The 24,606-nt window shown below is 38.8% G+C and overlaps 1 protein-coding gene across 4 annotated transcripts; it reads right to left on the bottom strand.

Moving 5' to 3' along the window:
* Window positions 1-73: 73 nt before the first annotated feature.
* Window positions 74-22,405, bottom strand: LOC144658934 (cartilage intermediate layer protein 1-like). Of its 4 annotated transcripts, none has more exons than XM_078519443.1 (14): window positions 22,155-22,405; window positions 21,990-22,058; window positions 16,724-16,792; window positions 13,184-13,240; window positions 12,504-12,533; window positions 11,794-12,180; window positions 10,722-10,850; window positions 9,177-9,290; window positions 6,755-6,871; window positions 5,995-6,105; window positions 5,097-5,202; window positions 4,456-4,604; window positions 1,281-3,297; window positions 74-274 (listed from the first exon to the last, which is right to left on the bottom strand). In XM_078519443.1, the coding sequence occupies exons 4-14, from the start codon at window positions 13,233-13,235 to the stop codon at window positions 271-273; spliced, it is 3,216 nt and encodes a 1,071-aa protein (XP_078375569.1). In that variant the 5' UTR covers window positions 13,236-13,240; window positions 16,724-16,792; window positions 21,990-22,058; window positions 22,155-22,405; the 3' UTR covers window positions 74-270. The 4 variants fall into 4 exon arrangements, with proteins under 4 accessions (XP_078375569.1, XP_078375570.1, XP_078375568.1 ...); XM_078519444.1 differs by having other exon boundaries at window positions 13,184-13,237; XM_078519442.1 differs by lacking the exons at window positions 21,990-22,058; window positions 22,155-22,405 and adding an exon at window positions 16,891-17,078.
* Window positions 22,406-24,606: the final 2,201 nt, after the last annotated feature.

Here is a 24,606-nt window from a genome sequence, read left to right as displayed (position 1 = left end):
TCCACCCTTTGAACATCTGGGCCCAGAAGGATAGAGAAAGTGGTTATCTAAAGAAATCAGCGAAGTCAAAACCTTTTAATGCCCTGCTTTATTATTAGCCAGTTTACAGAATCGACATTTCGTTAAATTGTCAATTTATCTAGTTTAATTCCCATTTTTATTCCCCCAAATTTGTCAACAAAGCCCTTGTTCCTTAGTATGTCGACTACTATAAAGCTGGCAGATTTGTTCTGGTTCCATTCTGGTGGTTTTCCCGATTCCATCACCGCCTTAACTGAAACGAAAACAGAAACAACAATCCCTAAGCATCGCTGTTTTGGCCTAACAAATAAAGATGTAATTTGGTAAATAACTGATGATGGAAATTTAAAACTGGTTTTAAAGCAGCGTATAAAATATAAACACCTGATTGAAGAAACGTTGACCCGTGAAAAGCATAAACGATGCGACCCAAATGTTTACTGGGAAATCGGAAAAAAACGTAATTGTCGTCTGTGAAAGGATGAACATTGTAATAAAACAGGTTGCATAAACTGGCGTGCTTTTAAAGCTCTCAAAGAAATAAAATATCTTGACTATAAATAAATGGAATATTACTAAGCTTAACATTGATGTCTCCCAGAATTCCATCATGGTTTATGCTTTTCACAGGGTCAACGTATTCCGAAGTCTATTATAATGGTGGCGTGCGTCCAAAAACTGCTTCATTGATGTCACACTTACACTTGCCGGTTGATAAAATTGAAATGACTTTAACTTGCTACCCTTCTTCAAACTAAGGAAACGTCAAGCATGTTACAAGAGGAATGGGAGGAAAAAGTCACACGAGCTAAAGCACATCTTAATAAGTGGAGATACATTGGCTGGAGCATGTTGCATGAGTTTACTCAGTCCACATAAACGCAAAGTTCCTGTACTTCGTTGGCTAATCACATCACAAAAAATATATTTTCCCTGGACTCTACCTCCAGTGGGTGCTTCAATACTGTTATGGGATCCTTCGTTTCGTTTGTTTTTGAAGGGAAAAGTCACTTATTTTAAATTAGGAAAAATTAAAATTTTCACACCTCTGATTTAATAACATTGAAGACTAGAAGAAACATTTTTAAGTCAATGTGATCTCAGCGATGTTTTTGCTTTTGTAAACGGGGGCTGTAGGTAGCTACTCACGATACTATATCTGACATTTGGTATTTGTTTGGTCATGGAAATTTTGTTTTTTGTCACTGGGAAAGGTCAGCTAGTGTCTGAGACAACCATGTTGAATAGCGCTCACTAACCTGCAGTTAAGCGTCACAGTTGGGTTTGTAGTTGCAGCAGTCGGTCGTCCTGAATTGTACTGGTTGTTTCCAGTGATACACCTGTTCCAGGCTACAGCTGGATCACCTGTGTACAGCCCTGCGTCTCCTCCCACCAAGTCACTTGGCACACAGAAGTTGCGCTCGCGACTAGAGGAACCGTCTGGCGGTACAGGACATTGCCCTTGTCGCCCATCCAGAACACTATTGAGGCTCTGGATTGTGCATGTTCCTGTCAGTGTAAGGACCTGTAGGTGGGTCTGGTACGCCGCTTGTGGGCCTTGATTGCATCGGTACTCCAAGCACACTACACCTGAAGAGCCAACCATTGCCGTCTTCTCCGCAGTGTAACCGTAATCCACGTCAGACTGACCAGGGGCTTTACCGGTACTTTTAACATAGATGACTGAGTCGGGGTTCGATCCGGTAACGAGCGCTTTGACGAAACAAATCTCATCTGCCCTCACATCCCAGAAGCGGGGATCGTCAGGGACATCAATGCGAGGACTTTCCCAGTGGAACAGTTGGCCGGCATTGGCTTCTTGGAATTCAAATGCCAAGTCGCTTCCTTGGTGCTGGGCACATCTGCCTTCTTCGCCTTTCAGATACACTGGACCTCTGTCGTCGACTTTAGTAGAAGTGAACTGAAACGACTGGATCCCGAAAATGTTACCAACGGAAGATGAATCGATTATCTGGGGGTTCACTGCTGGAGGAAAGTTGATGGCTTGCTGTGGAAGCAGAGGCGCACCATTTAGTTCTGCCTGCAGGATTGCTGGCCTGTCTCGTAAAGATAAAATGCACAGGGTTCCACTGGCGGGAACGGTTTCTTGACGGTAAGAAGTATACTGTTGGCCATTGTCACTCAGCCCGATACGAGTCACCACTGTACCTGGGGGAGCTCTGATTCGGACATGGCTGGCAACAGTGACGTAATCCCAGTTAATGTTGTCCGGAGGAACATCTGGTGTAATTTGGCCCACAAAAAACTTCCTTGCTTGCCTCTTCTGCCCCGAGACTTCAGCACCTTCTTCAAGACGCAGCTCTCCGAACTTGACCCAGCGGCCTGTTATTTGGCTAAGGTACCACTGGTCAACTGTGACGCCAGGGGGTATATCCAACTGCTCAGCGTCAATTCGGACCGTGATGTTCTTGGCCAGACCCAGCTGACGGCCGTTATCGTCAGTGAAAACCTGCCTCAGTATTCCTGCAGTACCAAGCATCACCTCCTCTCCATTTTCGTCTATCGCTGAAAAATCACCCGGGGCTGCCGCCATGTCTGCTTGGCTTCTTGGATCGATCACTCCGATATTAGCTGTGATTTCGCCATTGTAGATTGAACCGTCAGCAGTAACGAAGCAATTTGCGGGAATGTCGAGATCGACATAACTGGGTTTTCCATCGGATCCACCCAGAGGGATTTTCTGCTCCTCACTGGCTTGAAATTTAATTTCAGGCGGCTTCTTTTGTAGGACGATGGTGTAGAATGACACTTGACCCTCGTGAAGTGTAAATACTTTTGTCGTGTCCATCAAAAGGCCTTGGAGCTTGTCTCTTATGGTCACAACCAGTCTCTTGGTGCCGGATTTGACAGGAATCTTGAAATTTCCTCTCAAATCTGTTGAGTAATCTTCCCCATCATCTTCCACGGTTATCTCGCCTTTTTTTACCGGATTTCCATCAGGATCTACTGCTTTTCCACGAATAATCATTTCCGGAACAGCACAATCTGCGCACGCGCAACTGGTGATTTTTTGAACGATGAACTTTTCACCGTTACTACAGCTCACGGCGCTGTCAGACATAGCAGCAGGGCTGCAACACTTTCGAGTGGATTCCTGGCCTCCGCAGCCTCCCGCCTCTCCTCGCTTAACGCATGGTTCATGGGAACAAGTACCAACATTGACGCTGTTGCTACCACTGCTATCTTCCGTACATCCAGGAGGCAAAGTAAGAACCTTTCTCTTCGGGGTGGGCTCGCATGAATCGTCGCCACTGCCTGAAATTTTAAGTCAAAAAAGCTTTTAAGAACTAAATGCGAACTAAACCGAAAACAGATCACTTCAAAAACCTACTAGTCAAATATTTGTCAGTGTCCATAGCAGGCCGATGAAGGGCTTGGGAGCCTGGATCCCCCAATTTTTTGACCTGGAATTAATTTTTTATTCAAAGTGAATTTTGATACTAAAATGGAAAGTAGTCAACGGAAACCACAGCTTCGAGGTGCTGTCTCATATTACAATTTTTGCTATATATTGTTGTTCTCAGTTTACAATTTGGAATTGAGTAATGAACGAAATTGTATTTTTACTCTGTTTCAAAACAAACGACATCTTTATATAAAGTACTACTCGTCATGCCAGCAACCAACGCTGCTAGTAAAAGATAGTTATCAGCTTTAAAGCGAATGAAGATGAATTGCGTTCAGAGACTGGAGATTGTTGAACTGACGGCCTCATGATACCATGTTGCATGTTTACAGGAAAAGAACAGATGCTCTGAGCCTTTTGGACATTGCTTATGACTTTGTTAGGGAAGTCATTAGCGGTGTAGACTTGCTAATGTACATGATGTTGGCCACTCCTCGCTGTGTAGGACTTGTGTTTGAGTTTCATACCGTTATGTTTTTGGAGCTTTGCATGTGTTATCCTTGTATGCACTCACAAATTTCAGAACCAAATAAAATTTAAAGGATTATTTTTTAAAACGCAAATTTCCATCAGAAAATAAGCCCTGTCCCCGGCTGGCCTCCTATATCAGCTTTCCTTGAAAATAAAGCCATGCCACCTAAAAGGGACGCCTGGCAAATATAAGCCTAGGGCTTATTTTTGGAATTTTACGTCAGTGCTTGACCGGCTGTAAGTTATCATGACAACATTTGTAATGCCACGTGCTTTGTAAAGATTATGACTCGCAAACAGTCGTGGAAGCACCACAATAATTCCCAATTGTTATTGCCTAATCATAACGTAGTGCAAACACTAGCGAGCACTAAGCTCCGACAGATCTTTCGTTAGCTTTGCACCATAAGCATGCGTTGTGCTATTTACATGGGAACCTGTTACGAATACCGCTGTGTTCAGTCAATTTTCATTGGAAGATCGTGTTCCCACCAAAAAATATACTCATTACTTAACAAAGCTATTTTACATCTTACCAGCAACCACATTAAGATTTGCTTCGCTGGAGTACATTGATCCAAAGTCATTTGTTGCGCGACATCTGTACGAGCCAGCGTCATCTGTGGATAAACTAGATAGACGCAGGCTGCTGCTTGACTCATCCAAAGGAGCGTCGTTTTGAAACCTTTAAGAGAACATGTTCACAGAAAAAAAAACTTAAGTTTAAGTGACTGAATCATGCTTAATAGGCCTTATTCATGATAGCCGCCATGTTTGTTTCACGTTATAATTCAAATTAGGCGCGTAATTTCTGAGGGGGTAAAATCGACAAATTTCAGCTTGATCTTCTTATGTCTGATAGTTTTTTTATAGTCATGCTTAGATTTCAATACTGTGGTGAAAATATTCTAAGGTTTTTCGCAATTTCGGCGCTTTTATAAAATGGAAGGGGCTTACGTAGATAACAAGTCCAGTTATCGAGTATCTTTTTTAAACTAACCATAACAATGAAATCATTATTCCATAACGTGGCTCTCAAATGTGATTTTGGCACAGATAATATAATTCACTATTCAGACAAGCTGATTTTCCTAGAATTAAATGGCATCATTTCAATGTTTGTCTCCTGACAGACAACGTGTCTCAAAATTTCGATAACCAACTGCAATAGACATACCATTGATACTTGGGAGGAGGTGTTCCTTCTGCCTTGCAGCAGAGTGTGACTTCATCGCCCTCCAAACCAGTTGAGTCTTGAGGATCCTGGGTAATGAGTGGTACCTCTGAAAGCAAACAAAAAAAATCACCAGCTGCCAAAAAAACTCTTGAAGTCAAGTTTTGGTTTAAGATAAGGTACTCGACATTCCTAACGTCTCTCTCGACTGAGGTGAAAAATGGCTATCAACAAGTTTTCGAAAAACCGAACAAGTTGAGTAAGGGGATTGATGAGAACATACATTCACACTAAACTTGCAGAAACTGTAGATATGCGCCGGTACTGATTTCCCTTAAAATCGTACACAATCCTCTTTCGCGTTAATTTCCTTTATTCAGGAGTAAGTTTTCCTCCAATTTGCGTTAATTTAAGTCGCGTTTATTTCAAATACCTTAATTGAAACAAGTGTTCATTTCCTATAATGAGGTATTTAAAGCAGAAATAACAAGATCATATTTTTATGGTAGTTTGAAATTAGAAGGATTTACATGGGAAGAATATGCTTTGCCATTCAGTCACGCTCTAGTTCTTTCTTACAATCCTTATAAATTTTTAAAATTTTCAACCTGCAAAGTAATCTCTCCCTTACACTTCCATTTTTCTCAAGCTCTTCTATTTCTTACAGTTAGTAGCACTGTTGTCTTTTTAAAGGAGTTAATCATTGTAGAAAATTTAGTTTAATATACAAGACTTTCTCGCTTCCATATAAAATCTTCTAATTTCTCAAGTGATCGAACCGTCACAAAATCTCACTGTAATTTACGGCAGAAGTCTAAATACTGGTATTCGAGCTAATTAAAACAAAACACGCTCTTTCCTTCAATGAAATGATATAGCACCAGCTATATGAAAAACTCACCGCCTTCGCATGTAATTCCAGTAAATCCAGAGGGGCATTTGCAGAACGAACTGTTTTCTTCATCAACGAAACAAGTTCCTCCGTTCTTGCATGGCCACGCGTCACAATCCACTGCAGAATGTTAATACGAATAAGTATTAAAAAATTAATTGATGGTATAATATTGATAAATTCTCCTATAGCTTAGACTTGTCAACTGTACAGACAGAACCAATATGACGTTTTTAAGGCCTTTTTAACATTTGAAATCCCAGGCAGCCGATATTCGCAAACATTTTGCCTGTATTCTTTGAGAATAGACCTATTATACTCTTGCTGTTTGGCGGTTTAATTTTGAGTGTCGGTTTGCGGGTACATTCCTCTTTATCCGGTTGTTTACGGTCAATAAATTGTGGTGGTTTCGGTCTTTAGGAGAAAGCAAAAGCTTTTTTCGGTCTAGGAAGAACATAAAATGGAGGTTGCGGAATGTACGACCCCTATAATAGACCTTCTTCTTGCTGTCAAGAAAATGTTTAACTGTTAGAAGAATAAGAAGATAGAAAAAGGTGCTATAAATCGGAAAACCACTTTAGATATTCGTATACTAATTTGGACTTCCATGATTCGCATTTCCGCATACTAATTTGGAAATTAGTATGCGGAAATCTAAACTAGTATTCAGGAAATCCAAAACGTGGCTTATTTTAGTTCACCATATACTACTAAGGTAGACAACTTAAAATATTAAGAAGACAACACATTACTTTTCTTCATAACCAACCTTGCTCGCAGTTGTCTCCAGTAAACCCACTCGGACAGATACAGAGGGGCGTTTTGCTTCCTGTGTCAAAACAATATCCTCCATTCATGCAAGGGTTTGGGGTACAAACATCCAACGCTGAAATGAAGACAAGCAATAGTTGTGCTTACACACTTATACACAAAAAAGATAGGCATGTAATGCGTGCAGTGAAATAAGTTGTTGAAATCCTTTTATTAAGGACGAAGATGCTAATAGGGTAGTAAATTGGGTTAAAGAAATGTCTTTTTTTAATCTATTCTTTGTCTTTATTTTCGCTCAACATGTCTATAAACAGATATTTTACATTTCAAGTTTCACGTGACTGTGACAATTGTGTAAAAGAAGGATTGTGCTAGTGAAAATTTAATTCATCGGTTCCCAAGCTGGAGTAATCAAAATCTAATTTCTTCTCACATAATCAAGGCACTCAGAGGAAGACAGGTGAGGAGAATTCAAAAACCTATTAATCTGGGGATTCCCCTTCGTCTTATATAGCTTAGTGTAAACAAGCATTCTATTGTGAGCAGTTTTCAGTTGAGTGTCGTATAGCCAAAACCAAAGTAATCACTCTGGCCAATCACAGAACACTCAGCCAATCCAGTGAACCAATCAAAACTCAAAGTAAATACATGTAGCCGGCACGAGGCGCAGAAAAACGTGCGCGAGCGAGGTGCTATTGGTTTTGGGTTTACATCTGATTGGCTAAGAAAGTGGCGCGTGAGATTTTTAAATCGATCACTAAGCGCAGAAATGCAAAACCAAAGCAAATGCGAATTACCTTCGATACTCAAGTGAAAACCGCTCTAAGAAATTGTCTAGCAAGTAAACTAAGGAATTATAGATCGCATAATTATGGCAGCAACTTTGTATTTAGTACCCACCTAAGTAACCACTTAGTACATTGAGTAGTGCAATAGTAGTGTATAATGTTCTGTTTTTGTAAATTTCTAGTCCTTATTCCTGTCCGTACTGCGCAATCTCGGCTGCAATGTTTATGTGAGCCCACACGAAGGAATGTTTACAAGCAATACTGAAAATAACCTGCGATCAGGCTTTCTTTTTTTGCGGCGGAGGGAAGGCGAAAAAAGGAAAGCCTGATACAATTACTTGTCAAGTCGTCTGCCGCCCCCTAATTAAAGTGTCTGTCAACGCCGGAATGTCGGCGATGCCATCAGATAAGAGACTAAGCGTGAGCTTGCAGCAAAGGTTGTTTAAAATTCTCTTTTAGAGTAGTGTCTCGGTTGGTGAAGGTACTGTCTGCTTTGTGAAAATAAAGTTAAAGAAAGGCCTGCACGAAATTCCCTGAACCTTTTGTGGTCGTGTCGCATCATTCAAACGCCTTCAAATTATATTTTTACTGAGAGTATAGTGCTAATTATATATTGGGAACATAATAGTTCCCCATACATGACGTTCCTACCAATTTGTTTTCAGCAAAGGCTGATTTTGTGCAAGACTCCAACGCTCTGGACAAAATTGTTAGATCAGACATTTCAAGGTCGTAGTTTACGTCACTGGCACGATGTGGCCCGGGAATGTTGTGATAATCTTCGACACCATTGGCGAGAGATTACGCTCTTGTCGAATCCCGTCAAAAGCACCGCCAAAACATCTTTTCTTTCACAAACTGTTCGTTGAATACACTCCCTTTGTTCATCTTTAAGTGTTTTGTTAATACAACTTTTGAGGGATTTTCTTAAAGCTAGAAAACTCGCTCTCTACTTCATTCCGCTCAACACAAATAAAATCCTCTATGCGCGATATTTTTGGACCGGAAGTTATAATCGAACTCAATTAACCAATCAGGATAGAGTTTAATGTTGCCTTTTGTTTCCTGACCAATCAGAAAAAAGTCCAGATTCTGGACTTTTTACAGACGACGCGACAAGTAAATGTATCAGGCGTCAATTTTTCCGTTGAGCGAGAAAAATAACGCCTGATCGCAGGTTATACTGAAAATTCCGCGACAAACTTACCTTTTTCTTCATAATTAACGCCAGATATCCTTGCAGAACAAATAATAACGAGTAGAGGAACCTTGACGCTATTTCAAACCGACGTTTCAGCTCATCGGAAATTCTTGAACGAAACGAACTGTAATGGCGGACTAAAAAACTTCATGTATGCTGTCACCGAAGTGTAAAGTTTCAACGAATTCAAAACAAAAACGAAAACAAACCACGAGTCTGCGCAGTACGGACTGGAAATCAGCTTTAATTTGAAATGTAATGTAAAATTTTAGTTCTCTATCTAAAGTGTAATGTAACGTAACATATTTTGAAGTGTAATGTAATGTGATGTTACGTAAATGGAGATAACCTCCTTATGTACCGCCAAATTCTCAGAACTTCCTTTGAAAGAAATGTATGGCATTCAGTAAGCGGGACTTTGAAATACTTACATTCTTCACAGTCGTCACCAGTAAACTTGTCTGGACACTGACATGAGTAGCCTTTGCCGGTAGCTGTACATGACCCTCCATTCGAGCATGGATTAGGATCACATGGATTGATAACTAGGTTTTTCAACAAAAATAAGTGAATCGATAAGTACGTCCCATCTCTAAGGGAGCCATATGCATGTCACGGCATTTTAAGTTCTTCTTCCGATTACTTTGAAATTGAAGAAAACCTCTAAATAATAGTTTTCTATTATAGAAAAACAACAATGGAGTAGCAAGAAACCGAAAATAATCGCGGATGGTTTTGTTTGACGAAGATTAAGACGGATTAGAATCGATAAACTCAAAAAACATTTTCTTTACGTTGCCTTGTTTGTGACGTAGCTCCCTTAAGGTATCAGAGGAACCACCAAACAGCATTAGTAATATCAAACAAAATATTATGTTATTCTTTGTATACAGTTTTCATTTTATAAAAGCGTAATAAACGCTGTTTATTTATAATTTCATAAAAAGAAACTGCACATTCAAACTCATTGTATACCTACATATCCTTTCCTATGAAGAATTTTGAAAAGCGAAAATTATTTGTCGGTTGATGCTTTCTTTAAGAACACTCAAGAACGCATATATAATTATAAATTAAAAGTTCTTGGCCCAAAACACTCGGTTTTCTATCGATTTACACATTCCTGTTTTTGGGCGGCAGTGAACTGAATGAATGGAATGTAACTGCAGTGGAAGAGACTGTTAACCACACGAGTCAGGTCTTCAGTGTTATCATTCAATTGCAACATATTATCATGAAGTCCTTGTAATCTGTCATCCCTACTTAGCAAATATCTTGCGATATACGTAGTTTGACAACGTTCGTCCAAAGCTAGTCTTGCAAAGCACTGCTTATTTACAGCTTTCTTTAGATGTAAAATGCGTTTCGTTGACAATTTGTTGAATAATAAAACAATTATCTTGCTCAATATTGCAAAATATAGTATGGTTTTAGCGTAATCGGCCTGCGCCCTCGTCGGCTAAGTAAAAGGCGGCATTCCGAGCGATATCGTAGGATCATGACTGTTTTAGTACTGGTTATGATAGTGATATGCTTTCCACCTACGTTCAATTTCCTCCCAGGGGGGGTACTCCGACTTGTAAATGACGGGGATGATCGAAAGAAGGCAAAACTCAGCACCCAAAAAAATCCCTAAGTCTTCCGACATTACCCAAAAAAATCCCTGGACCAAAAATAGCCCCTAAAAAAATCCCTTGTCAAATCACCCCTAAATTGCCAGGAGGGGCAATAACGCTCGTGTTTGTTTATTCATCATTCCATAAATATGCCAAGGCCGTGCCAAATCACTTTAGTTTGTTTTTAATAACCAAAAAGATCCCCTATTTGAATCAAGTCACCCAAAAAAACTTGCCAAATCTTCTTACCCAAAAAAATCCCAGAATCGAAAATTTCAAACCCAAAAAAATCCTTCGATCATCCCCGTCATTTACAAGCCGGAGTACCCCCCTGGGAATTTCCTTAAGTCATATTTTTACCTATTTGTGTTTCACAGTTGTTCCCTGTAAACTGGCTTGGACACTGACATTTGTATCCTTCACCTTGTTCAATGCATGTGCCTCCATTTCTGCACGGCTCAGCTGCGCATTGCTCTAAAGGCCTTGCAGCTACACAGAACAAAAGTAAATTAAACTAGTTAGTATCCATTAGGGCTGACATTAACTTATTATAAGATTTCTATAACAGTATTTGTCTTATGCCATAAAAAGTAAATCACCCAAAACGCAAGAAAGTTGGTGTACAGTCGGCAGGAATTAACATGCCAAACAATCAAATGACATTTGTAAATTTTCGTAAATTGTCGGAAATCTTCGGCCGAAGACATCACCTTATTATCTGCTTTTAATTTATAAGATAACATCGAAAGCCTGGTTGGATACGTCTTATTCGATGGTTTGATAGATGATAAGCGCGTATATTTTACGAGTTGCGTAGTATTTTTGAGCAACCGTGAAGTAAAATGTCCGTGCGTATTATTTGTCAAATCATTGAATAAGGGAATGTTTGTTGGACCCCTTTATTTTTCTTGTATTTTATGATCTATTTTTGCATTTTTTATCCAAAACTCGGTAAGTTTGATCCAGTGTAACTTTCATTCCCCCCCCCCCCATCCCCCCCCCCCCCCCCCCACACACATAGCGAATTTGCATTCGCTAGATGGCCTATCAAACCTTGGGATTTCTTATTTTGTGTGTTCTCTTGACCTTACGAGGAGACGCGGTGGCCTAATGGTAAGCGCGCTGGACTGTCCCTTGAGCCCTGGCCTGGCCCGGTTTTTTTGCCCTGTGATCTTAGGTAAGACACTTTATTCTCACAGTGCCTCTCTCCAACCAGAGGTAAAAATAAGTACTGGCAAATTTTATGACCGAAATACTCCTAGTCGCTTAACGCTAAGGCATTAAGCGACTAGGACACTGGTTAAGCTTCGGCGGGATGGGCCACATAGCCCGACGCAGACTTAAACTTATCGGCTCAAATGGTGTCATAGTCGAATGATAAACAAACACAGAAAACCAAGAGATGACCAAAAATTATTGACCCCGGACTTACCTTTCTCACAAGTAAACCTGTATTTCTTTGCACACTTCTGCATTACCCATTTGTGGTTGTCACTAGCCACCTGTATATGAACACAGCGCCTCTTTTTGCTCTTACGGGGTTGGTTTGGAGCCCAGGTGGTGAAGTCACTTTCCTCTCCGCTGACCCACTTTAACTCCTTCTGGTTGTCCTTGTTATTCAAGCCGCACCAACTTCCTCTTTTCCCCAGAATACCCTCCAGAAATTTCTGCTCATTTGCATCATTCACTGTTACCAAATTGGCTTGTTTCGTTTCACAGATCTCTTGAGCCTTTTCCCAGCTTGCTCTAGCTTTCTTCCTGCCTTCGCGAAAGTAACAGTTTCCACCATAAAAATGCCAGCCATATTCACAGCGATTGTCTGCAAGAAACGGAAAAAGGACTGATTTGAATCAATAGCGTAGTTCATATAATTTATTTTTGTTAACACAGTTGGGTGGGAGAAGCGGAATACCTCATGACAGAAATGAACTGATCAAGTTGTGGCACTCAATACAATAAGACTGAAAAAGTACCAAGTTTACAATTAAAAATTATTCTCAAAGTTGTAACTAGCTGAGAGCATTAACAGTTTAGTTCAAAAACTATAAAGACAAAAAATGTTTTCTGTGGATTAACAAATGATCGTATAGATTATGTTTAAAACTAGAAACACTTTTTTGCCTGCGTTTATGTTCAGCTTACCCAACATGACTTGTGCTCTTAAGACAGCAACTGCAAAAAGTAGAAAGAAAGGATGTTATTTACCAAGCAATAAAAACTGAAGCGTGTAAAAGGTTTCTGGGATAACTTTTGCCCGTATACAGTGGAAAGAAATTATCTGCTCTGAGCTACTGCAGAACAGTAAGACACACGAAATACCTATTAACTGTATTTGCTTAACTTATTTTATTCAAACAGCTCTATGCAAGACTCAATGCATACAGTATTAGTACTTCTTCTCCGCTACGCAAAATGTCTTTGGGACCCTCCCAGTGGTCAAACGCAAAAATCTTAAGCCTCTTCCGGTTTTTGCCGCCTCGAACTTTGTCTCGTGTTGAAAGGGAAAATCTACACAACGTTTGCAAGAAAAAGTCGTAAAAAGGGCAGTGGTAAACAAAATTACGAGCCGGTAAGCAAGGTAAAAAACAATTAATTTATGTTATTTATGCTTATGCGGCGTAGAATTAAGTTTTCAGTGAATGTCTTCACTTTTGGCTTGAACTGAGGGTGGATTTTGCAGTGAACATATGAGACATTTATAAGCTGACGTTTTGGCGGGAACTGCGCGCGCTGACCTCTGTGTGGGTGGGGAGGGACCAACAAGAATAAAATGGAGTGAATGAAAAAGAAGAACTAAGGATGATTATAACTAGAATACTTACAGCCGTCGCAGAGTACCAAAAACAACAACAGAAAACCGCAGTTAACGGCCATGTCTACTGAATGAAAATAACAAACATTAGTTTATTGGAAAAATGAAATAAAAAAAATTGAAAGTGGATCTTCAAAAAGAGGACCATAATAATAAGAACTTTATTTAAGTGTCTAGTTTAGTTTAGTTTAAATGATAAATCAGGGCGATGCCATTGGCATTCGGGAGACTTCCGGATTTTAGAATGATGTAATCACCAAATTCACTTACCAGCATTTAAAAAATGTTTGATAATCTGTCAGGACAATTTTAAAATATTTCGAGCCAAGGATTTTTGTGACTGAGAAGATAAGATGAGATGAAAAGAAATTAAAAGCCTTACACTCTGAAAAACATTTAGTAACGGAACTGTGCCCCACAATCAGAGCCATCAGCATGACTACATATTTCGAAACAAGCACGACCTTGTGAAAAGCATACACCTTAATTTATTCGTTTGAATCACTTTGAGGTGTCTACACGACGTTTTGACTGCAATACTGCTAGTGTTTATCAGACGAGGAGGTCGAACGTTTAAATGTCGCTATTTGTAGCATTCTAGGTTCGGCAAGAAATGATGGTACAAATACATTATTCCTCATTAAAGGGACTATGTCACAGATTTTAACAAATTTTTGAACAGCCCAAATTTATATCTGTGTCGTAGGAAAATTAAAAATAATGGTCCACTTTTATTGACAGTTGCAGTTAGAGCAATGAAACTGTTTAAATGCGCGTTTGGCTGCGGATGGCTCGGATGGAAATGGTTTGCAATTTGAAAACTTAAGCCAACGTTTTCAAGTTGTTTCCGCGTGCCTTAAAAAAATGGATATTTATAGCCGAAGTTTGATTTCTATCCTCAAATAAAGGTTATATCTTTCGTTAAATGTTCAAAGACAATGTTTTTCATGGGTAAAGTTGCCTACCACTTATTTTAGAACAGTTTAGACCAAAAAACTGCAAAATCCCTGAAATTAGTGAATTCCTTCTACCTACCTTGGAAATTCGTGAAGTAAACGTATCAACGTTTAATCCAGATGGCGTATTAATTCAAGAAATCAAAACCGACAGAAAATGCACGATAGACTTTTAGGAAAAATCCTATTTTAGCTTAAAGAAACAAATTTAAAAAACTGATAAAAAACAAGAATGATCCTACCTGACATTCACTGCCAAACAGCCTAAATCAAATGAGGATGGTGATTAAACCAAGTGAGGGAGTAAGGTAGGTTTATGGCAAAACGATGAATGATTGCTAATTGGGATGTTTGAATAATTTCCTTATTTTGTATTGGTATTTTTAGCCATGCAGAGGCTGTGAATCACCGGGAAGACCTCGGGTTTCCAAGCAAACGTTTTGTCTTGGGAGTATTTTGCCTTACGGGGTTAATTAGTTTGATTAATTTGAGTTGTTTGAATCATTCCCTTATTTTGTATTGGTAAGTATTTTTAGCCATGTAGAGGCTGTAAATCACTGGTAAGACCGCGGGTTTCCAAGCAAAAGAGGTTGTTAAAACCACGTGCTCATAACTAATTACTGCATAAGAAAAGAAATTTTCTCAAACAATTATGTGAAGAAACATTTTCACTTTTCAACTTATAAGGTGGACGGTGTTCCGTAGCATGTTCTGCAAGAATTGTTTATAAGTGTAGATATCGGGGGAAGTGGAAAAAAATTGCCAATCCGATACTTGTGTTTTTATAACTGATAATGATGAAATAATTCTCCCATTTTCTCGTGGAAGCTTTGTCTACTATGCGTGGGTTGTGTATCACGGACTGGAGAGTCTTGTGTTTCCAAGGTAAATGCTTAGCACAACCTCACCCGTGAATGTAAGTCATCAAAACAGTGCCTAAAACCAAATGAGTGGTCGGACTCATCTAGATCTGCATATGCTGTCTTTCTATTGATACTGCTGATTAATAGCGTTGAAATGATCAGTTGTCAGGGGCACCCAACGACCGTTTTCGGTAAATATCTGTTCGGAGAAGGAAAGGTTGCCTATAATTTTCAATATCTCGAGAATGCCTATAAATTTCTAGACCATTGTTTCACTCAGCTAAGAATTTTGGAGTTTTTTTAATTATTTCCTAAGTTTTTCGGAACTAGCAGCGTTTTCACGTTTTCACTTTTACTTCTAGAATCTTCTAATAGTATATCCCTTCCAACTATAGCTCTAGCATTTGCAGTATTATTTTCGGTAGAATGAGCGAAAATTAAGAAGAAAAAAAACGCGATAACCAACTGCGCGCAAATGAATCAGATGAATTGCCAAATTCACCAACGAAAAGGCTATCAACTGACCTAATTAAAGCACCATGCCAGTTGCCATACGAAAATCTGCATACTATCTCCTACTCAAATTTTAAAGGCTCGTCTGAAAAAGGATGTCAGCCTGCTGCGATTAGGCTCGATCAATGGATAAATAAAGGTTGTTTGTAAGAATATATGTGCATAAGTGCGGCCCAGAAGCACCGTAAAAAGCGACGCCCTCGAATAAGCACCGAACCCAAATAACAACAAGTGGCGAATTCAAATTCCTTTGGCAATTTAACTGGTGTAACTGATAGAATGACTTTCTATCCAATCTATCGGTTACCTCAGTACCTGATTATAATTGTTGATATTTTCTTAACTTGTTTAGCTTTCCTAATCTAAATGGTTTGTAAATACAAAGCATTTCACAGCCTTACGAACAGTGACTGCTTTCACAATAATGCTGAAAGCGGTCTACACTGAAATTTCTATGTATATTTGTTTCGATACAGTCAGTGAGACACATCAAATGGATGAATTTTGCTTTCTCTTTTTTAAAGAAAAGTGTTAAAGTCTGTTTCTTTCATCCGTTTTTGCTTTGTCTTATTTCAATTGTGTTTAATAAGATTATATCGAAACTAATATTTACTATCTTCATCGGCATCGACAAGGGCACGGTAAACACCTCAGTTAATTTTTGCACGCCGGGCGACTGGTACGCAAACTACACCTATATGATTATCTATATGATTGTTTTTTCTCAGCGTTGTTTTCAAAATTTCCAATAAATGAAAGCAGAAAAAAGTTGGGCGCGACCTTGCATTTTCACATAAAAAGCAAGCATGAAGTGCGGTTCAATTTCGCAACAAGACTAAATCACGGCAGAGTCATAAGGTAGTGATTCCCTCATGTTTAGTTTGCCGTTTGCAACGCGTTCTCTAACATGTTCTGTTATAGAGTGACATAGCAAGTTTTTATCCTATCTATGATCACAAAGTACAGCTAAATCAAAAGTAAGCTACCAAGAAAGAAAACCTGATACTCCGACGGACATTTAACACTCAAAAAACTGCGTTCCACCATCAACTTCGCATTCAAAATAAGCGCTTCTTTGTGTAAAGCATGAACCTTGTACCCAGAGAAACATAATTCTGGGTAATTTCCTGTAACAAGCTGCCTTTCCAATAAAACGACAAGTGCAAAGTGCAAAGTGTTTGTCAGTAATACTGAAATCAGTGGATTCTTTCTACCTACCTGGGGTTTATTATTCGTGACTTGTATCAGTGTCCACTCCAGAAGGCGACTTAACTCGAGTGAATGAACCTGCATAAAATGAATATACGGTCGGTCTTTTAGTGGCAGTCTCTTTTAGTTAAAAAAAAATAAAGAAATTGACATACAACTTGGGAAACCAATCTTACCTGACTTTTTCTGATAAACAAGATAAAACCTCACATCAGTGAAGACAATGAGCCAAATGAGAGGTTGGACTATGTACATGCGGTCTGTAATTCTATTGGTTGTTTGATGACTTTTGACTTAACTGATTAATTGCATTGAAATGGTCAGTTCTGATATGTGGTTTATGACAAAACGATCACTTTTAAGCTTTATAAATAATCTAACTTTTCTTAAAAAGCCAATGGGTGATTAATTGCCTTCTTTATAATATTGGCCGCGCGCGTCACGATTCTTCGGGATTTGAAAACACTTGTCACTGCAGACAAATTACACCACGTGCTCATAACTAAATACTGCATGAGAAAACAAATTTTCTCAAACATTTATGTGAAGAAACATTTTCACTTTTCAACTTATAAGGTAGACGGTGTTGCGTAGCATGTTCCGCAAGAATTGTTTATAAGTGTAGATATCAGGGGAAGTGGAAAAATATTTCCAATCCGAGACTTGTGTTTAGATAACTGATAATGATGAAATAATTCTCCCATTTTCTCATGGTAGCTTTGTCTACTATGCGTGGGTTGTGTATCACGGACTGGAGAGTCTTGTGTTTCCAAGGTAAATGATTAGCACAACCTCCCCCGTGAATGTAAGTCATCAAAACAGTGCCTAAAACCAAATGAGGGGTCGGACTCTTCTAGATCTGCATATGCTGTCTTTCTATTGATACTGCTGATTAATAGAGTTAAAATGATCAGTTCTAATCTGTGGATTATGACCAAGAGATACTTATTAATCGTTTCCCGAAACGGATTCGTGATTAATGGCCTAACTTTCGTTGGGTTCAGGCGTTTCTACTCCGCGGGACTTGAAAACACATGACGTCATATCACTGTGGGCAAATTAAAATTAAACCACGTGCTCGTGCTCATATTCAGTCACGATCAATATTAATTTACGAGAAAACACATTACCAAGAACCCTGTGTGAAGTAAAATTTTCATTTTTTAGCTTATAACCAGCATTTTGTTAATACTGTATTTAATGAAATCTTAGACACAATGCGTCAAACTACTATATGTGAAAAGCTAAAGACCTTGACCGTTTTCAGAATTCTTGAGAAGAGAGCGATCATCATTGTCAAGGCTGTAAAACTTGTAAATTAGGCAAGAGAAGTAGGGCCTAACGAGAACGGCAACTATCATTATGACTTGCAAGATCAATTTCGATTACTCCAAAGTGCGCGCATAAGAAACGCGCGTGATCAAAACCAAAATCCAACATTTAACGAAAACGACAATAATGACGAAAACTAAAGCCCTTGCCAAACGGTAACGCAAATTAAACTTGCGTACATGCACACTTGCGTTGGCTTGCCAAACGGACTCTCAAGTTTACTCGTGTGCACGCAAGTTGTCAAAAAAGCCACTTCAATGCTACTGCGCGCGCTGCAATAACGAAGCGCGCGAGTGACGTCATGACTCAGACAAACAAACAGGATTTTGGGACGATTCTCCTAAAACACTTTTTAAAACAGCCGGTGTTCATAAAACACGTTTTAAAAAAGAAATATTCGCCTAGATTTTCACTATTTCTGTCAGAACATGCTGATGTTTTCTGAGCGTCGTGGGGGTATAATCATTTGCATTCTATTTTTAGACCTCTCTCGCTATACTGACTCTTCAGTACTTGAAGTAAACAGCAAGACATGCGTTGGGTGATCAAACGGTGAAAAGCTTGCGTTGATCTTAGACCTCTCTCGCAATACTATTCAGTACTTGAAGTAAACAGCAAGACATGCGTTGGGTGATAAAACGATCAAAAACTTGCGTTGATCTCGACCAACGTGAACGCAAGTCAACGCAAGTCCTGGCCAACGGAGACGCAAGTGGACGCAAGCTTTCAACTTGCGTTAACTTGCGTCTCTGTTTGGCCAGATCTTAAAACTAATGCGACTTTTTTGATCGCCGTTTCTTCTACACTACTTTGACGAATCTACCAAACGTGCCCAACGAATCTACCAAACGATGATTATGCCAATATTTACGTATTGTGGCTACAATAGTCTTGGATGGTCAGAATCCCGTAAACGCATGATTCGCTCTATTGAGAACCGAAGCTTGGAAATCATTTCCCCAAAGTGCAGTTTGCGAAGTTGTGATCTTCGGATTTTATCAATTAACAACTTTTTACAAAAGAGAGCATGCTCTTTTGTTTTTGATTGTTTTAATGGAACTGTGTGTTCTCCGTTTAAAAATTACTCTGAACGATTACATCATAACGCCAACACTAGAAACAACGGGAAAACAGCAAAACTGCCCAAAGTCAAACTTGATTTTGCGCGCCGTAGTTTTTATTTTATAGGTGCCTCGATTTTTAATTCTTTACCTTTGAATTTAAGGAACATTAATTCTAGACTTTTATTTAGGAAAGCGTTGGACGATTTTTACTTGTGATATTTTATTGTAGTTTTTAAAGGTTTTTAACTTTAATTTACAAGTTTTACAGCCTTGACAATGATGATTGCTTTCTCAAGAATTCTGAAAACGGTCAAGGTCTTTAGCTTTTCATATATAGTAGTTTGACGCATTGTGTCTAAGATTTCATTAAATACAGTATTAACAAAATGCTGGTTATACGCTAAAAAATGAAAATTTTACTTCACACAGGGTTCTTGGTAATGTGTTTTCTCGTAAATTATTACTGATCGTGACTGAATATGAGCACGTGGTTTAATTTTAATTTGTCCGCACTTATATGACGTCATGTGTTTCAAGTCCCGCAAAGTAGAGACGCAACCCGATGAAAGTGAGGCCATTAATCACAAATCCACTTCGGGAAACGATTAATAAGTATCTCTTGGTCATAATCCACAGATTAGAACTGATCATTTTAACTCTATTAATCAGCAGGATCAATAGAAAGACAGCATATGCAGATCTAGAAGAGTCCGACCCCTCATTTGGTTTTAGGCACTGTTTTGATGACTTACATTCACGGGGGAGGTTGTGCTAAGCATTTACCTTGGAAACACAAGACTCTCCAGTCCGTGATACACAACCCACGCATAGTAGACAAAGCTACCACGAGAAAATGGGAGAATTATTTCATCATTATCAGCTATCTAAACACAAGTCTCGGATTGGCAATTTTTTTTCCACTTCCCCTGATATCTACACTTATAAACAATTCTTGCGGAACATGCTACGCAACACCGTCTACCTTATAAGTTGAAAAGTGAAAATGTTTCTTCACATAAATGTTTGAGAAAATTTGTTTTCACATACAAAATTTAGTTATGAGCACGTGGTGTAATTTGTCTGCAGTGACAAGTGTTTTCAAATCCCGAAGAATCGTGACGCGCGCGGCAAATAAATAAGAAGGCAATTAATCACCAATCGGCTTTTTAAGAAAAGATTATTTATAGGGCTGAATGTAAGTCATCAAAACAGTGCCTAAAACCAAATGAGTGGTCGGACTCATCTAGATCTGCATATGCTGTCTTTCTATTGATACTGCTGATTAATAGCGTTGAAATGATCAGTTGTCAGGGGCACCCAACGACCGTTTTCGGTAAATATCTGTTCGGAGAAGGAAAGGTTGCCTATAATTTTCAATATCTCGAGAATGCCTATAAATTTCTAGACCATTGTTTCACTCAGCTAAGAATTTCGGAGTTTTTTTAATTATTTCCTAAGTTTTTCGGAACTAGCAGCGTTTTCACGTTTTCACTTTTACTTCTAGAATCTTCTAATAGTATATCCCTTCCAACTATAGCTCTAGCATTTGCAGTATTATTTTCGGTAGAATGAGCGAAAATTAAGAAAAAAAAAAACGCGATAACCAACTGCGCGCAAATGAATCAGATGAATTGCCAAATTCACCAACGAAAAGGCTATCAACTGACCTAATTAAAGCACCATGCCAGTTGCCATACGAAAATCTGCATACTATCTCCTACTCAAATTTTAAAGGCTCGTCTGAAAAAGGATGTCAGCCTGCTGCGATTAGGCTCGATCAATGGATAAATAAAGGTTGTTTGTAAGAATATATGTGCATAAGTGCGGCCCAGAAGCACCGTAAAAAGCGACGCCCTCGAATAAGCACCGAACCCAAATAACAACAAGTGGCGAATTCAAATTCCTTTGGCAATTTAACTGGTGTAACTGATAGAATGACTTTCTATCCAATCTATCGGTTACCTCAGTACCTGATTATAATTGTTGATATTTTCTTAACTTGTTTAGCTTTCCTAATCTAAATGGTTTGTAAATACAAAGCATTTCACAGCCTTACGAACAGTGACTGCTTTCACAATAATGCTGAAAGCGGTCTACACTGAAATTTCTATGTATATTTGTTTCGATACAGTCAGTGAGACACATCAAATGGATGAATTTTGCTTTCTCTTTTTTAAAGAAAAGTGTTAAAGTCTGTTTCTTTCATCCGTTTTTGCTTTGTCTTATTTCAATTGTGTTTAATAAGATTATATCGAAACTAATATTTACTATCTTCATCGGCATCGACAAGGGCACGGTAAACACCTCAGTTAATTTTTGCACGCCGGGCGACTGGTACGCAAACTACACCTATATGATTATCTATATGATTGTTTTTTCTCAGCGTTGTTTTCAAAATTTCCAATAAATGAAAGCAGAAAAAAGTTGGGCGCGACCTTGCATTTTCACATAAAAAGCAAGCATGAAGTGCGGTTCAATTTCGCAACAAGACTAAATCACGGCAGAGTCATAAGGTAGTGATTCCCTCATGTTTAGTTTCCCGTTTGCAACGCGTTCTCTAACATGTTCTGTTATAGAGTGACATAGCAAGTTTTTATCCTATCTATGATCACAAAGTACAGCTAAATCAAAAGTAAGCTACCAAGAAAGAAAACCTGATACTCCGACGGACATTTAACACTCAAAAAACTGCGTTCCACCATCAACTTCGCATTCAAAATAAGCGCTTCTTTGTGTAAAGCATGAACCTTGTACCCAGAGAAACATAATTCTGGGTAATTTCCTGTAACAAGCTGCCTTTCCAATAAAACGACAAGTGCAAAGTGCAATGTGCAAGTGTTTGTCAGTAATACTGAAATCAGTGGATTCTTTCTACCTACCTGGGGTTTATTATTCGTGACTTGTATCAGTGTCCACTCCAGAAGGCGACTTAACTCGAGTGAATGAACCTGCATAAAATGAATATACGGTCGGTCTTTTAGTGGCAGTCTCTTTTAGTTAAAAAAATAAAGAAATTGACATACAACTTGGGAAACCAATCTTACCTGACTTTTTCTGATAAACAAGATTAAACCTCACATCAGTGAAGACAGTGAGCCAAATGAGAGGTTGGACTATGTACATGCGGTCTGTAATTCTATTGGTTGTTTGATGACTTTTGACTTAACTGATTAATTGCATTGAAATGGTCAGTTCTGATATGTGGTTTATGACAAAACGATCACTTTTAAGCTTTATAAATAATCTAACTTTTCTTAAAAAGCCAATGGGTGATTAATTGCCTTCTTAATATTGGCCGCGCGCGTCACGATTCTTCGGGATTTGAAAACACTTGTCACTGCAGACAAATTACACCACGTGCTCATAACTAAATACTGCATGAGAAAACAAATTTTTTCAAACAATTATGTGAAGTAACATTTTCACTTTTCAACTTATAAGGTAGACGGTGTTGCGTAGCATGTTCCGCAAGAATTGTTTATAAGTGTAGATATCAGGGGAAGTGGAAAAATATTTCCAATCCGAGACTTGTGTTTAGATAGCTGATAATGATGAAATAATTCTCCCATTTTCTCGTGGTAGCTTTGTCTACTATGCGTGGGTTGTGTATCACGGACTGGAGAGTCTTGTGTTTCCAAGGTAAATGATTAGCACAACCTCCCCCGTGAATGTAAGTCATCAAAACAGTGCCTAAAACCAAATGAGGGGTCGGACTCTTCTAGATCTGCATATGCTGTCTTTCTATTGATCCTGCTGATTAATAGAGTTAAAATGATCAGTTCTTATCTGTGGATTATGACCAAGAGATACTTATTAATCGTTTCCCGAAGCGGATTCGTGATTAATGGCCTAACTTTCGTTGGGTTCAGGCGTTTCTACTCCGCGGGACTTGAAAACACATGACGTCATATCACTGCGGACAAATTAAAATTAAACCACGTGCTCGTGCTCATATTCAGTCACGATCAATATTAATTTACGAGAAAACACATTACCAAGAACCCTGTGTGAAGTAAAATTTTCATTTTTTAGCTTATAACCAGCATTTTGTTAATACTGTATTTAATGAAATCTTAGACACAATGCGTCAAACTACTATATATGAAAAGCTAAAGACCTTGACCGTTTTCAGAATTCTTGAGAAGAGAGCGATCATCATTGTCAAGGCTGTAAAACTTGTAAATTAGGCAAGAGAAGTAGGGCCTAACGAGAACGGCAACTATCATTATGACTTGCAAGATCAATTTCGATTACTCCAAAGTGCGCGCATAAGAAACGCGCGTGATCAAAACCAAAATCCAACATTTAGTGAAAACGACAATAATGACGAAAACTAAAGCCCTTTCCAAACGGTAACGCAAATTAAACTTGCGTACATGCACACTTGCGTTGGCTTGCCAAACGGACTCTCAAGTTTACTCGTGTGCACGCAAGTTGTCAAAAAAGCCACTTCAATGCTACTGCGCGCGCTACAATAACGAAGCGCGCGAGTGACGTCATGACTCAGACAAACAAACAGGATTTTGGGACGATTCTCCTAAAACACTTTTTAAAACAGCCGGTGTTCATAAAACACGTTTTAAAAAAGAAATATTCGCCTAGATTTTCACTATTTCTGTCAGAACATGCTGATGTTTTCTGAGCGTCGTGGGGGTATAATCATTTGCATTCTATTTTTAGACCTCTCTCGCTATACTGACTCTTCAGTACTTGAAGTAAACAGCAAGACATGCGTTGGGTGATCAAACGGTGAAAAGCTTGCGTTGATCTTAGACCTCTCTCGCAATACTATTCAGTACTTGAAGTAAACAGCAAGACATGCGTTGGGTGATCAAACGATCAAAAACTTGCGTTGATCTCGACCAACGTGAACGCAAGTCAACGCAAATCCTGGCCAACGGAGACGCAAGTGGACGCAAGCTTTCAACTTGCGTTAACTTGCGTCTCTGTTTGGCCAGACCTTAAAACTAATGCGACTTTTTTGATCGCCGTTTCTTCTACACTACTTTGACGAATCTACCAAACGTGCCCAACGAATCTACCAAACGATGATTATGCCAATATTTACGTATTGTGGCTACAATAGCCTTGGATGGTCAGAATCCCGTAAACGCATGATTCGCTCTATTGAGAACCGAAGCTTGGAAATCATTTCCCCAAAGTGCAGCTTGCGAAGTTGTGATCTTCGGATTTTATCAATTAACAACTTTTTACAAAAGAGAGCATGCTCTTTTGTTTTTGATTGTTTTAATGGAACTGTGTGTTCTCCGTTTAAAAATTACTCTGAACGATTACATCATAACGCCAACACTAGAAACAACGGGAAAACAGCAAAACTGCTCAAAGTCAAACTTGATTTTGCGCGCCGTAGTTTTTATTTTATAGGTGCCTCGATTTTTAATTCTTTACCTTTGAATTTAAGGAACATTAATTCTAGACTTTTATTTAGGAAAGCGTTGGACGATTTTTACTTGTAATATTTTATTGTAGTTTTTA

This window comes from Oculina patagonica, chromosome 6 (assembly GCF_052425735.1).
Source record: "Oculina patagonica isolate OP01 chromosome 6, crgOcupat, whole genome shotgun sequence".
Classification (NCBI taxonomy): Eukaryota; Metazoa; Cnidaria; class Anthozoa; order Scleractinia; family Oculinidae; genus Oculina; species Oculina patagonica.
The sequence above is the reverse complement of the archived record's forward strand: the minus strand, read 5'-3'. Positions and strand labels throughout refer to the sequence as shown.